The following is a 14,934-nucleotide window of genomic DNA, read 5'->3' as shown; positions in this document are numbered from 1 at the left end:
TATGTGTTTCCATATAATATTATTAACACATATATGTTTGTAATTAATTTTAATATTTTGTTTGAAATACGGGTCTAAAATATAGTCAACCTGAAACCTGAAAATTTCGATTTTATGCGGCATAAGAGACACATAAACGAATAAGTTATAGGTTTTTGAATACCACAGGCCTACTCTGGCGACTTCATTAAAAGAAGTCAAATGGTGTTATCGAACAATTTAAAGAAGAAGTTTTAAGAATCTCTTCGTTTAAGTAATTGATGGCACCAACAAACTACTCGTTTTTACTAGTTACATATATATATATATATATATATATTATATTATATATAATAATATATATATATCTATTGTTATAAGTGTTACAACGCTTTATGTAACAATTTTAATATATATATATATATATATGTATATATAGTGGTTACAAACGCTTTTATGTAACTAATTTTTAATATTGGTTTTTAGGAACGAAATACTTTAAAATACAGGTCAAAATGCAATGATTCTTAATGATCCCCAATAAATTGCACCAAAACTTGCCAGTGGATTTCTTTTAAGCAATGTGCTTGCTATATATATATATATATTGAGATCAGTTGAGCGCATCAATCGATGACATAAATTGATATTTTTAAATACAATGTGAATGATTCAAACTTGATGTCCTTATATAAGGACAATTCACCTTATAACTACAACTAATAGTGACGACTTATCTCTTTATATCCATTGGATGGAAAATGCTTAAATCAGTATGAAATCGATTTTGGAATTATATTAAAGTCAATAATATACTATAATTTTAGAAAGTAATTAAAATAAAATTAAATAATATCTTGCATATGATTCATTCATGTCATTAAAATAAATAATTTATAATTCAAATTCAAAATATCGAAATAAAAAAATATACTATAATATACTTTATACTTACATTTCCACATGGAGAATTTCTTTTAAAACCGTCATCCGTTAATGATAGTTTACATGCCTAAGATAAATGAAAAAGATCCAAAAAGTTTTATTTAAATTCTCATATTGTTCAAAAATTTTTGTTGTTTTTTTATTAAAAATACAATCAATTATTACTTATTTTTTTAACTTTTATTTAACCAAATTTACCCAAATATTGGGGTAAATTATAATGAAATACGACAGCATAAATTTTATTTGTAGTAGTTAATAGTTAATAATTGTAATTAATAGTATAACTGCTGTTTATGCGTTCATTCCGATATAGGTATATGAATATTTTTATGTTTCTGTTATACTGAGAACTGTAAACTATAAATGAACTATAAATTTAAGAACAAAGTGAAAATAAAAAGGCACAAGAAATAGAAATTTAAGAAAACTTAAAGAATAAAAATGTATTTTCCAATAGGATAAGATAATATGTCTGAATCATTTTATAAAGAAGCCGACAATGCAAGTTCATTTTTCAAAAAAATTAAATCCATAATAATACTATAATATACAATAATACAATAAAAGCATTTTATTCCACTGTTTCTTTTATTAGACCTTACAAGGTTTTAGATTTTATATTCTATATTTATTAAATAAATGTAAATTTATCCACTACAAACTGAAAACACTTACCTCAAATATTTTATTGACTGCAGCACTCTATTTCCAGTATCAAAGCCATGTTAAAACGAAATTTATACCGATAAATTAATTTAATAAAAAAATATTAATGTGAGTTCATCATTTCTTACGATTATATCATCCAAACTCTTTTAAAAAAATATAAAAAAAATTAGCAAAAAAAGTATTTAAAATAAATTTTATCATATACATACGAATGAGATCTCACCCGAGAAGTTTCCTCTCTCTACTCTTTTTTGAAAACATACCTAATAAATATCCGTTTAAATGAAAAAAATATTAAATTGAAATATTTTGTGTAGGATGTTGCTTTGACATATAGGCTTATAGGCCATTTATTTCATAACGATAATATTTTAAAGTAAATATTATAGAACATTTTAACATTTAGTTAATAATAATTACTCATATTTATTGTACAATATATACAAAATGAATATAGTATAGTATAGGTTAAGTTGCGAAAGGGGAAAAATTATATTTAAGTTTATATTTTTAATCATATTTATATATTTGATTATTTAGTTATATTAAAATTCAATTAAATACACAAAAATAAAGTGAATACAGTTGGACAGCTATAAATGAGAGAGTCTTATTACAGTCTATATCTGAACCGGTAGCTCATAACGATACTTAATGTTAAACTCAATTAATTTTTTATTAACAATGTTTCCTACAATAATAAACAATAAACATTAATAGACATAATAATAAATTTTGATTTTAATAAATTGATAAATAATATTAATAAATTAATACATTTTTTTATATAAGAGGTTGTCTATGATTGACTTTTAACTTACCTCCTTAATTTCACCAGCTATATCACACTGATTATGTACAAAGATATAGATCATAAATAAGTTTAATTTTAAAATTAATTAATTTTAATGTTGATATTAATTGAAATAAATGATTTCTTACAAGCAAGTCATCGATAACCTTAGAAAGAAATTTATTATCAGTAGGAATATAATATATATGCTTAATTATTTCATGCACTCACATTCGTTCCATTAGCTGTATCTTCATTGTTGTTGCACTGTTAGGATAAAAATAAAATTATTAGAGTTATAAAATTAATTTTAATTAAAAGAATATACTTTTGTCCTCTACTAGGATTTAACAAAAGATATCAAATTTCAACTAATTATCTAATTAATTAAATAAAAAATTAAATTTAAGTTTTGTACCGAATTCGTTGCATGAAATCGTGAATACCCCTAATTTTTATTAAAAGGAGTTGTGTACACAAATGGTACAACACACGAGTAGACTATAGCTAATACTATAGCTAATATGGAAAATGCACTACTATTTAATGAATTAAATAAATTGGAAAATATCTGCAAATGTTACATATATATATATAAATATAATAATTTTGCATCAAAACATATGAACATTTCATTAAAATATAAAATATAACAATAGTAAAATTACTGTATCGCAATAATAATTTAATTTGTGACAATTTATTTTAATAGATACTATAACTACACGTGATAATGACGACATTGAATTATTTATGAATATTTACAGGAAGTATGAGATATATTTCATAGCAAAATATACACAAAACTTAGATAATTCATATTTACCGAATCCATGTTAAAAAACTTATTTCTTTTATTGCTGTTAAAAAATAAATCATTAAAAAGAAAAAACATTTTTATTTTTAAAGTAATTACGTATTTATAAATATTTTGAGCCTTTGTCTTCTATATTCATCGAGTATGGTTTATCTTGTAGCAGTAAAACATTCACTGCCTGTTAGTTCAGCTTATAATGAAATCTGTAGTTGAAAAGATATTTCATAAATTTTATGTAAATAAAATTTTATGATATTCGTATATGATTTAGTACTAAAAATAATGATAAATGATAATTCAGACTAAAAAAATATGTAACTAATCCAAAATTTTCTGCAAAATGTATGCGGTTTATGGTGAGAATATTGTCCATAAACGCCAAACCCAGGAGTGGTTTGTTCTGTTCCTTTCAAAAAATTTTAATGTCAAAATGGAACCTCGTTCTGTCATTATAAGAGCTGATGTCTGTTCGCTATCGCTCACAGCTCGCTTGATAGATCAAATAGGAAGTAGATTCGACTGCTCGACAATCAAGGAAGTTCTCGATAGAAAAAAGGTCGCATTCTATAATGTCAATGCCAGACTATACGCATTATTATTGATTCTAAACAAATTAAAGGAACTCAGTTTGATGCTTCCACCGTATAGCACGGACTTTGGGCCGCCTGACTATGACTTTTAATGGTCACTTAATCCAATTTTTTGCAGGAACAGTTCAGTTTTAAGGGAAATTGCACACCTCATTTAAATATGTAGATTAGAGTTTATGTGCAGTTGCTAATTATTAATAATACCCGAATATGAAATCATAATAAAACTTAAAACCAATTAAATCTTTGTAAGTAACATCAGTAGTACATTCTAATTCGAAGTAATCATTACTAGGAGTGTCGCATATGTCAGGAAAACTAGACGGAACGAGAAACGAGAATAAGATGGAAGAAGTCCGACAGATATGAAATATTAACGATCATTTTTTGTTATTTAATTTAAACTATCAATCATATTTATCTGACTTTTTCTGATATAACCAATTAATTATATATAATTGTAAATACATTAATAAAGAAATATTATGTGTATGGTGAGATCCCTACATATTTATACATCTATTACTTACTCATTTTATGAATATTGCCAATATTCCATATCGATTTTTTAATCTTTTTTAAATTGACATATTTGCTTATTGCCAAAATTTGAAAAATATAACCAGAAAAATGATCAAAACAATATTCCAATATAAATGAAATCAATTTATTTTGAATTAAATTTCATGACCTTCTGGTAATGAAATATATTTTGTTTTTAAAGAAACAGAATTAAGCATATATAGTAAAAACTTGTGCTAAGACTTCTTCAGCTACCATTTTCAAAACATGACATTGATTGGACTCAGTCAAGTTTATTTTTCTTTATATATGCTATAATAATCACTGTAACTCAGCTTTTAAGTGTTAATTTTAATTTTCAGTTCAGTTCTGGTGGTAAAATGTCATTAAAGCTGTAATTTTTTTCTCATTATAATTTAAAAATACTTATCCATATTAGAGTTATTTTTATATAAAATTATTAGTTTAATACATAAACTAATTTTACACAAAGATTGATTTCCGTAAATACCACAAATATAACTTCTTAAACTCAATCTCTAATTGAATGTGGGATAAAAATATCTTATTATTAATATAAAATGGGGAGAACTTCTATTCTAACCTAAGGATCTGTTCTGCCCACTAATAAAATCAATGTGTTTCTCTGAGTCCAATTATCTCAATAAAATGTAGTAACGAACTTAGTTCACTCAATCTTATGTCTATTATCTATTATATCTCTATTATATCTATAATAAAAATAAAAGAAAATAAGGGATACTTTCTTATATTATGATCAGTACTGGCTAAGTTCTCAGTGCTTGTTTTTCTATATGATTATCTTTCTTACAAATAATGCCAGCGAAATTTTTTTATATTACATTTGCTTTCATTATTCAATGCACTATAAATTCATTTTAGTAAATATAATATTTACCGATTTACAGATATCTAGAAATTTATATATACGTATATATTTATTTACAAGTTAATTTTGAATTTAAGGAACTGATTCATAACAGCTTTATTATAAACAATAATATCAGTAAACAATGATTAAACATAAGAACTTACTTAATTGACCATTAAGGATGTAAATCTATGTATTTATTTGGATCATGTATGGATTTTCTTCACTCCAAATGTGACAATTTGTTTCCTTTACAAAACCCTTTAAGCAGAAATGAGCTTAATCGGAAGAGATAACTTTCTCGAAATATTAGATCTGTTACAAGTTGTACTAAAAACCAATCTGCAAAATTTTTAAACATGCTCAATGTGTGTTTGGTTCAAGTACTGGGGTCAAACAAATTTCAAGTACTTTAATATGCAGATCTGAATATTCGAGTTAGGTATACACGACTTTTAACTACACTTTGCTCTACAGCATTTATATATTCAACGGATTGAATTCAAAAGCACAAGCACCATCATTATATGACCTATTCTTTTAAATTACATTAACATTAATAGGTATTATTAAGTTTAGCAGGTTAAGGTTTTTGAACATTATTGTAATGAAATATTCAATTCGTGGTTCAAATGATAAAAATTTATTGTTTTTATGATAATTTTAAACAAAATGTTTATATTTTGTATAACTCTTTATTTTTTAATTGTGATTTGGTGAATTTTGATGTAATAAAAAAGATCACTGTAATGTTTAATAAATCTATAACTATAATTTGATCTATCTCTTTATATTTTTATCAACGTGTGTTAAAATTTAATTTAGCCTCAATTTGAATAAATTTAAACCAATTTTTAAGATTCATATGTGATTTAATAAAACATTTTACTAAAATATAAATATTATTAAAGAAACTTAAAAAATTTGTTTAAATAGTTGTAATTAGGGGCTCTGCATTTCAAACTCCATACAGTCAAATTGATCCCAGTCGTCTTTTCGTTTCACAGGCTTTAATGAGAAGAATGTATTTTATGTTGATTAATTAGAAAATTCTAGTTTTCAAATTATAATATAGATATTTCTAAAATATACATAAACACACTACATATTTTTATTATATATTTCATATATATATTTCATATGAAGCAATATCCAAGCTGACACATTTTTATATTAAAACACGTTTAATGTGTGTTGTCGAGCGAATCTAGTTCGTTAATAATTTTTAATATAAAGCCCATGTTATTATTAATATATATTATATTATATTATTATATATTATTTATTATTTGTTGTCCAAACGATTTTTAATATAATATTTTTAAAGGCTAATTGGTCAATTTTTAATTATTTATTTCATAATAATTTTAATTTAATCGATATTTCAGCTTTAGGTTTAAGTCATCATTAATAGGATCCTGAGTTTTGTTCCATTAATCCTCCTATGAGGATATAGTGTGAAAACACTATATATAATACAATTCCAATCGCAGTTACTAAACGAGTTCTAGCAAAGATAGCAATATGATAAATGCATTTGAAAATTTAAAATTTCTTTTATTTGATAGTTAGGCCAAATCCTTTTAAAAGAGGCCAATCCCTATTTCAAAAACTGTATTTTAGGAGTACCGTTTTTCCGAACTTTTTCTGAAATGTATATAGACACCAAAGATCCAGAAATCAATTTATTTTTATCTTACTTAGTACGTTTGAACTAAGTACTTAAATATGTTTTAACAGTTTGGATATAGCTTAAGCACTAGAAGAATCAAGAAATTTAAAAGTAGGCCTATCAAAGTTATTTAATAATTTATATAATAACTTCACCTTTAATATTTTATTGGAATCACTGAAGTCATCATGTATCACTTTAAGATTAGTTTTTTTCATAACACTCTCAATGAAGGATTTAGATGCGTGACAGTTTCTGCTAAAATTCAGTACTTCCAAACGGTGACGATGCAATATGACGAATCTGATTACAGCAACGATTAATATATTGGGATTATAAGCAGTCCATTCAATACCATCAGCTTCGTTATACACTTCAAACTGCGAATGCCAACAAAATGTGTGTAAATTCTCCAAATGCAACATTTCCTCCAACAGAGACCATTCAAAATAGCATTTCAAACGTATTACTCTTACCATCACAGCTTTAAGGGTTCGGACCACTTCCAAAATTTTGCGCAATGAATACATTCTAGACTTGAGATTAACATAAGGTAGAGTATATACTGTAAATTTCTCAAGTAATGGCAACTGACAAATTTGCTCAACTATTGCGGTTGTTAAGTCCACTGCACTCACTTTTAAAACTTCCAACGTTGTACAGCAGTTAATAGAATCCAATAGAAAACTGGGTGTATCTTGACAGTTGTTTTCTGCAGTTTTATTTATTGGTATTATGATGAGTGTTGTCAGTTGCACAGCTTTAAAGAGTTCGCTTAAGTTATTGGTGTCATTTGCTTTACAAAACATAAGTTTTAATTCTTTTAATTGTTTTAAATTGGCTAAATCTTTTACTGATATTGACATTCGCTTTAAATCCAGAACGCGTAGAGATTTGAACATTTCCGAATTAAAATATATTTCACACTGATCATGTCGTGTAGCTGGTGACTTTATAGATAAACTTGTTAAATTGTTAAATATATTTTTATCACAAGTTTTTAGCGTTTTGTATAGTTCTGCACTCAAATTATGAACTTTTGTAATTATACTTAGAAGAATAGTAGTTACTTCTAATACATCTGTGTTATTCAATACTTTCAAAGAATAGTCCTCATCTAGGTCAAAACATTTTGAATATTTTATTTTCCACATACTTAAAATGATGTATTTAAAATAGTTGGACATTTTATATAATATTAATTGCTCTTTCAAATTGAGTTTCTTGAAAATGTTCCTCAGACAGTCTTCATTTAATTGTTGTAGATTGGAACAGCGCACTAGATAAAGGATATTGGAAATAATAAAACTGTTTAAAACGTTTTCATAAATTTTTTAAAATAAAATATATTAATAATTTTTTAGATTTTAATAATTATAATATTATCAAAATGATTACTTGCTGATGGTTATGCTTGCTGAATGAAATAAACTTCTATGTACTTTTATATCATATAGTTTTGTAGCAAGCAATATCTTGTGAGTTCATTCTGAAAATAAGACCACAAAGCACTTTTTAAAGATTTTTTTAAGTTTTATTTTAGAACAGATGCGGAAACTGGGTACCAAACCTTGTAGTCCGCAAATCTTGTACGCAAATATCGTACCATCGTGGCAATCATTTAGTTGGGTTGCATTTGACCCAATTAATGAGTACGATTTCAAATGCGTTGAATACTTGGAAGACAACAATAAACTGAAGAACGTCAACTTTGACAATAATTAAATTCAAAGGTGCAATATCAATATTTGATACTTAGGTCTATGAACTAAGCCACACTCAACAGCATTTTTTTTAAATTCACTTGTGGGTCCACTTAAACAAACTATCATTCATGACTATCACTTATTATATTTGACTATAATTGATCTTTTGTAACTTTAATCTACGACACCGAATTTGATTTTGGATTCACTTTTTTATGGATAATAGTTAATTAAAGTCATTTGAATATTTTGAATTAATTAAGTTAATTCCATATTCGTAGGAAGTCAAATATGATATTCTGTTAAGAATTTAGAAATAAATGCTTTTTTGTTCTGAAGCATTACCAACATTAAATTTATGAAGATCATACGATAAAAGGAAGATTATATCGAAGAAAAAATGCAATTATTTTAATGGATGAATTAAAATTATATACGAGATTTTGATATTATTTTTATTTCATTAAAATTTATATTTATATATAAGTTTGTTAATAAATATAAATACATATGTATATACATTTATAAAAATAAATTTAAGAGTTTTATATATATATATTATATTTACAATTATATTCATAATTTATTATATTATTTATATTTGTATTTATCTTTATATGTACATTTATAACAGCAATCAAACATGGCTAATTAGGTATTTAAATATATTCATATATAATATTTTACAAAAGAAGGATGTTGTTTTTATTCGTTTATTTGTGTTATAAATATAAATAAATATCCGTCAACTATTCAGTACACCGCAATGTAAATGCATCATTTTCGAAATAAATCATTTTTATTAATGAACTTCATTTAGCGATTAATGAGTTAGATTATCGTTAAAAATACAAGAGTAGTTCAGCAAAAATAAATACATTAAGTAAAAAATATAATTTTGCTTTTTCTTAAAATGCTTTTCATTCTTTATGAACATAAAAAATTTATTATCAATTAATAATTAGACATTAATGTCTGTAAATGTTATCGTTGCAACTGTTAAAATAGTATTGATTTCATACATAATTATAATAAAATTGAACTTTTAAAAAAAATTGTATACACACTCATATTTTTAAAAGAAAAATTTTGATAAGCAATTGTTATACTACCGTTAATCTTATTTTCCATATTAAACTTAATCACAATATATTAAAAATACTGATTTTATAATATTAATAAAAAATTTATATTTTTTTAATATTATTGTATATAGTATGTAATATTACTTTTATGTTTTTTTAATTGATAACTTTATTGATAATTTAATTGAAAGATTTTTAACTAATTATTTATATATAATTTAATTGAAAAGTTTTTAATTAATTATTTATTTTTAATTTAATTGTAATTTTTTTAATTAATTAGTTTATTTATAATTTAATTGAAAAGTTTAAATAGTTTTTTGTAAACTGTAGTAATAAAATTTGCTTCTATTCACATCAACCCACAAACTCGAAATAAAAAACAGATATAAGCCCCCTCTAAGAAAACAAGAGAACAGAGTAATTTAAGATACATATGTGGACAACATACGGCTCAATGTACTGAATGCACTTGCATTCTGTTTTCTGATATATAAAAAAAACATGAGTCTAAGATTTGTATTCAATCTTACTTGATATCAGCTGCTTGAACTATTTATAGAGCACCAATATCTGTATCGAGTTTTGTGTTGTAAACAGATTTTCTTCGGTGCCTTCTCGTGGATATTAATAAAGTTTTTATATTTAAGCAAAGTGTGATTTAAATATATGTTGTTATTTTCAAATCAATATTATCATTAAATCAATATAATTTTATGTAATTTAAGACAACAGTAATTTTAATTTTATTTTAAATAATTATGATATGCAATTACGTATTTATTAATACAAAATGTAGTAATAAGAAATGTTTTTTAACTTTGAGATTATATGTAATTATATTTCCAATCCAATTATTTATTTCCAGAATTATTATTATTTAACCAAAAAAAAAACCTCAAAATTATAGGGTGTTTTTTTAACTGCATAAGAACTTAAAATGTTCATATAATGAAGAAATATTTTAATTTTTTTAATTATTATTAACTGGTAGAAAATTTTATGAATATGATTTCCAGTATATATCCGCCGCGGCTACGAGTTACATGGTCTATTCGATCAGTCCAGTTATTGATTATTTTATTGCGTCAATGATGGCATGAACATTGGCATCCAGTGCTTCAAGTGTTGCTGGTTTGTCGTTTGTCCGCATAAACCAATGACAACATAGCTCATAGCCCCACAAAAAGAAATCGAAGGTAATCGAAGTCTCTGAATAATTTCGCTGCGAATAATAATCGTAAATCCGGATTTCTGGGATTTTTTTTTTCAATCCGAAAACTTATTCGCATTTCTTACATGAAAAATATATGGATTCACTAATTCGCTGCCCTTAATATTGTGTAATATAATATTTTACTTAAATTAGCAGAAAGCATTTAAATCAAGCATATTAACTATGCAGAAAAAAACGACTTCCGTAGTTTTTTTACTATGTAGAGGTTGTAGTGAATATGCTAATGTTAAATATGAACAATTCTAATTAATGTAACAAAAAGATATTTAAAAAAAAAAATGCAAAGAACTATAAAGCGATATCTGATTTAAAAAAAAAAAGTAACTGTTCGCATGGTATGTCATTGTGATTTGTTTGACAGGTAGAAAATAGTTAGGCTTAAATTTAATTTTAATTAAATTAAAAATTTTGACAAAGGACAAAATATAAAGTTAAAATAGAAATATTTTAGGTATTGTTAAAATATAAAATTAGAATTATTAAAAGAATTCATGGTTTAAATGTACAGCAAACTTTTTCGCTATTTTGACAAAACATTGACTTTGCACTATAAATATGAAATGTGACGCTTCTGTTTCATTTTGTATGAAAATTTCATTCATTCCTCAAAACTATTCACAATAGCACAAGATTTTACAGTGCAATACTATACTACGATGAACTGTCCCAATTAAAATCAATATGATTTTGTAGAAAAAATAATTGAAATATCATACGAAATAACTGTCGTGTGAATACAATATAAGTGACTTTGGCAATAATTAATTTCTGTTAAGTTCCATCAACCGCAATGAGAATGTTACCGTCAATGTTGTCAGATGGCAAGCCGTCTTAAACAATTTGTGACAAAAAGTGCGTTAACTTTGTCTGAGAAGTCAAATGCAATGGGATAGGCATATATGTGGTACTTCTGTACTACCACTTTATTATTAATTAAAACACTTTTTAATATATGTTGTGAATGTTTATTAGAATACGAGCAGTTATTGCTTTACACGTAATTATGTGATTTTTTTCTTGCTTCTTAGAAGACGTGCTAAATACTAATGGACGCTGGACCAATAAGTTAGTTGCTGTTTATACTTTGGTTCTTACATTACGCCAGATGGAGTTGCGCTGGTTAATGTGTTCGCCACATATATATATGTATATATCTAAGATATAATTTTAAATTCAATCATAGACACCATCGAATTTTAATTTTTTTAAATGATATATGAGTAGATTATTCTAGTTTTTTTTTTTCATATATTGTTTCAAAATTCTTTGTGGATACAATTGAGTAAAAATATACATAGTGTCTAACAACAAATAACTTTCGTATATGTTTCGGATATAAATTTTGACGCAAATTTTATGTTTATTCTGACTTATTAGTGCTCAATTGTATTGTGTACAAAATTTAAGAAATGGTTACTCGCGAACAAGTACTCAAGGTGCTTTTCTTGTTTTTCTTAGCAAATTTTAGTTTTGCTATTATTTTCCTACCGCTTCATTATGTGAATCTGAGCCAAAGCGAGGAAGAAAAACTATTTGACTATAGCCGCTTACGCGAGACCCTGGTAGCACATGATAAATCACATTATGTGGGCAGTCAATTTCCATTGAATTGTAATGAAAAACTAGTGCTGAAACATCTTATGATAGAAAAGTATGAAGATGTGGATCATTACCAATTTGATCCATCAGAGAACTTTTTAAATTCATCAAAAAGGATCAGCAATAGTGCTTTGTATAACATTGTACGCAGAATGCCAAAAGGAGGACTATTACATGTTCATGATTTAACCATTTGCAAAGTTGATACTCTTCTTGCTTTAAGCTATCGTGACTATTTATGGACCTGCTCTGATGAAAATGGGGATTTCAAAAAACTGAGATTCTCAAAAACCATTCCCAATAATCAAACAAACTGTGTTTGGTTGTTGTTGCAAAATTTGCGTCGAGTCAATGGTAAAGGCGTTGTGGATCAAAAATTAAAAGAATCATTTCTTTTAAACGCCACAAAAGATGTGAGCTGGAGTAGCATTCGTAATACTATCAGTTTTATAAGTGGAATGGTTACATATAAACAAGTTTATGCTCAATATCACATGAGAGCACTTGAAGAATTGAGAAGTGATGGAGTTTTCTATGTGGAATTAAGATCGGAACTACCGCTAGTAAGTTAATCTTTCTTTTTTCAAAACAAATAGACATATATATAATTTATGATGGAGTGCTATTTTACTTTAAGTATACATGTACAGCTTTACACTAAATGAAGTATGACTTCTGACGTAATAGTTTTAAGTTTACCAACATAAGTATGCGACTCTATAAATGACGTAGTGTAATTCAAAATTTACCATAAACATAGATAGTTCAATTTATCTATAAAGATGTGCTGAATTGAGTAGGAAAAAGCAAACATGGTGTCAGATACAATGATACTCGTATATTTTTGCAATATTATTTACTTTTACAATAAATCTTTTGTATATTTATTTTTTACTAGCTCCATGCTATGTACCTTCAAATTTCATACATCCAAATTTTTGTATAATATAGTCGTTTGTTTTCATTCATACTAAAGTCCCCCGAAAATTAAGTTTTTGAGGATTTGGGAGCTTCGAAGTAACAACTTTTACCTATATATCATCCAATGGGGGATGTACTATGAAAAAAAATGATTTTAAACAATTTTTGGTGTGGTGGGAGAGATAAATACTGACCCTTAATAACAACTTTACCTATATATCATCCAATAGGGGATGTACTATAAAAAAAATTTTAATACACAATTTTTGGTGTGGTGGGAAAGATAAATATTGACCCTTAATGAAATAGATAAAGTCTTTGTGCCAACCCTTTCTGTAAAAATAAAAAATATGGTATAAATAGAAGGAATTGGTTTTTAACAATAAAATTTTTAATAATATATATATTAAAAATGTTATAGCCGATACATAATGTATCGTTTTATATTGGGACTATGTAGTACAAGTATCGTGCAGTTCAATTTAGCAGTTCATTTAATGCGAAGAACTTAATTTTTAAGTAGTAATGTTATGCATATATACTATATACTAATAAATATATATGATAATGTATCAATTATAAAACACAATATAATTGTTATACATAGTATATGTATTATATATATTAATAACATTAATCATACGTATTACCGATAGAAAATAACACCTATTGTTAGAACCAGAGTCCCTATACCACTCTCCACTTAATGCCATCTTATGAGTAACACGTATCTGTACATACTTTGGGTGACGTTGAACAAGTAAAAAATTGTATAACATTAAGAAATATATTCAATAATTTATATATAAAAGTTAATTAAGAACAACTGGATAAAACAATAAATAAAAAATTATGTATGTATGAATTTAATTGTTGAACCAAATGAATATTACATTGCTAACGTATGTTGTATAGTTGTATAATTTAGATGGAGTCAGTGGAACCATTTATGATACTGCAGCTATACTAGCAGATGTGGTTACTGAATTCAAGCAATGGTTTCCAGATTTCTTCGGTGTAAAATTAATATATGCACCCAATCGCAACGTAAATGACACAACAATCGATAGTTATTTTGAACACGCAATCAAACTACAGGTACTTTAAAATAATGTTCTACATACCATTTAAGTAATAATACATTTTAATGATTAAAAAAAGGAACTCCATCCAAACTTTTTTATTGGCATCGATTTGGTTAGTCAAGATTCTGCAGGAAGAACAATTAAGGAACTCATACCAAAATTGCTACCTTTTAAGCACCTTTTGAAATTCTATATGCATGTCGCAGAAACAAATTGGATCGGTAGCGATTATGATGAAGACTTATACGACATCCTTTTGATGGAAAATCAACGCATTGTGAATAGTTTTTCACTAATAAATCACCCGCAAGTAATGCAAAATGTGAAGTTAAATGAAATTCCTGTGGAAGTTTGCCCAATATCAAATCAAATGCTTAAACTAGTGACTAATTTTCGCAATCATCCACTCAGTCATCTCT

The 14,934-nt window shown here is 25.7% G+C and overlaps 2 protein-coding genes across 2 annotated transcripts; one reads left to right on the top strand and one right to left on the bottom strand.

Annotated features, from left to right (window-relative positions):
• Positions 1-6,152: 6,152 nt before the first annotated feature.
• Positions 6,153-7,816, bottom strand: LOC119667611. The gene is made up of 2 exons (XM_038076916.1): positions 7,038-7,816; positions 6,153-6,218 (listed from the first exon to the last, which is right to left on the bottom strand). The coding sequence occupies exons 1-2, from the start codon at positions 7,782-7,784 to the stop codon at positions 6,153-6,155; spliced, it is 813 nt and encodes a 270-aa protein (XP_037932844.1). The 5' UTR covers positions 7,785-7,816.
• Positions 7,817-12,156: 4,340 nt separating this feature from the next.
• Positions 12,157-14,930, top strand: LOC119667610 (adenosine deaminase 2-A-like; the record flags this gene model as incomplete). The annotated part of the gene is made up of 3 exons (XM_038076913.1): positions 12,157-13,072; positions 14,346-14,528; positions 14,592-14,930. Coding segments are annotated over exons 1-3 (1,275 nt in total), but the record flags the coding sequence as incomplete, so codon positions are not given.
• Positions 14,931-14,934: the final 4 nt, after the last annotated feature.

Source organism: Teleopsis dalmanni, chromosome 1 (assembly GCF_002237135.1).
Source record: "Teleopsis dalmanni isolate 2A chromosome 1, ASM223713v2, whole genome shotgun sequence".
Lineage (NCBI taxonomy): Eukaryota > Metazoa > Arthropoda > Insecta > Diptera > Diopsidae > Teleopsis > Teleopsis dalmanni.
This window is presented reverse-complemented; position numbering and strand designations above follow the sequence as displayed.

Coding starts and splice junctions, on each gene's coding strand:
- LOC119667611 (XM_038076916.1), bottom strand. CDS start 7,784: ATGTTCAAATCTCTACGCGTTCTGGATTTAAAGCGAATGTCAATATCA. Junction 6,219..7,037: donor ATTCCAATAAAATATTAAAG/GTGAAGTTATTA, acceptor TTCTCATTAAAG/CCTGTGAAACGAAAAGACGA.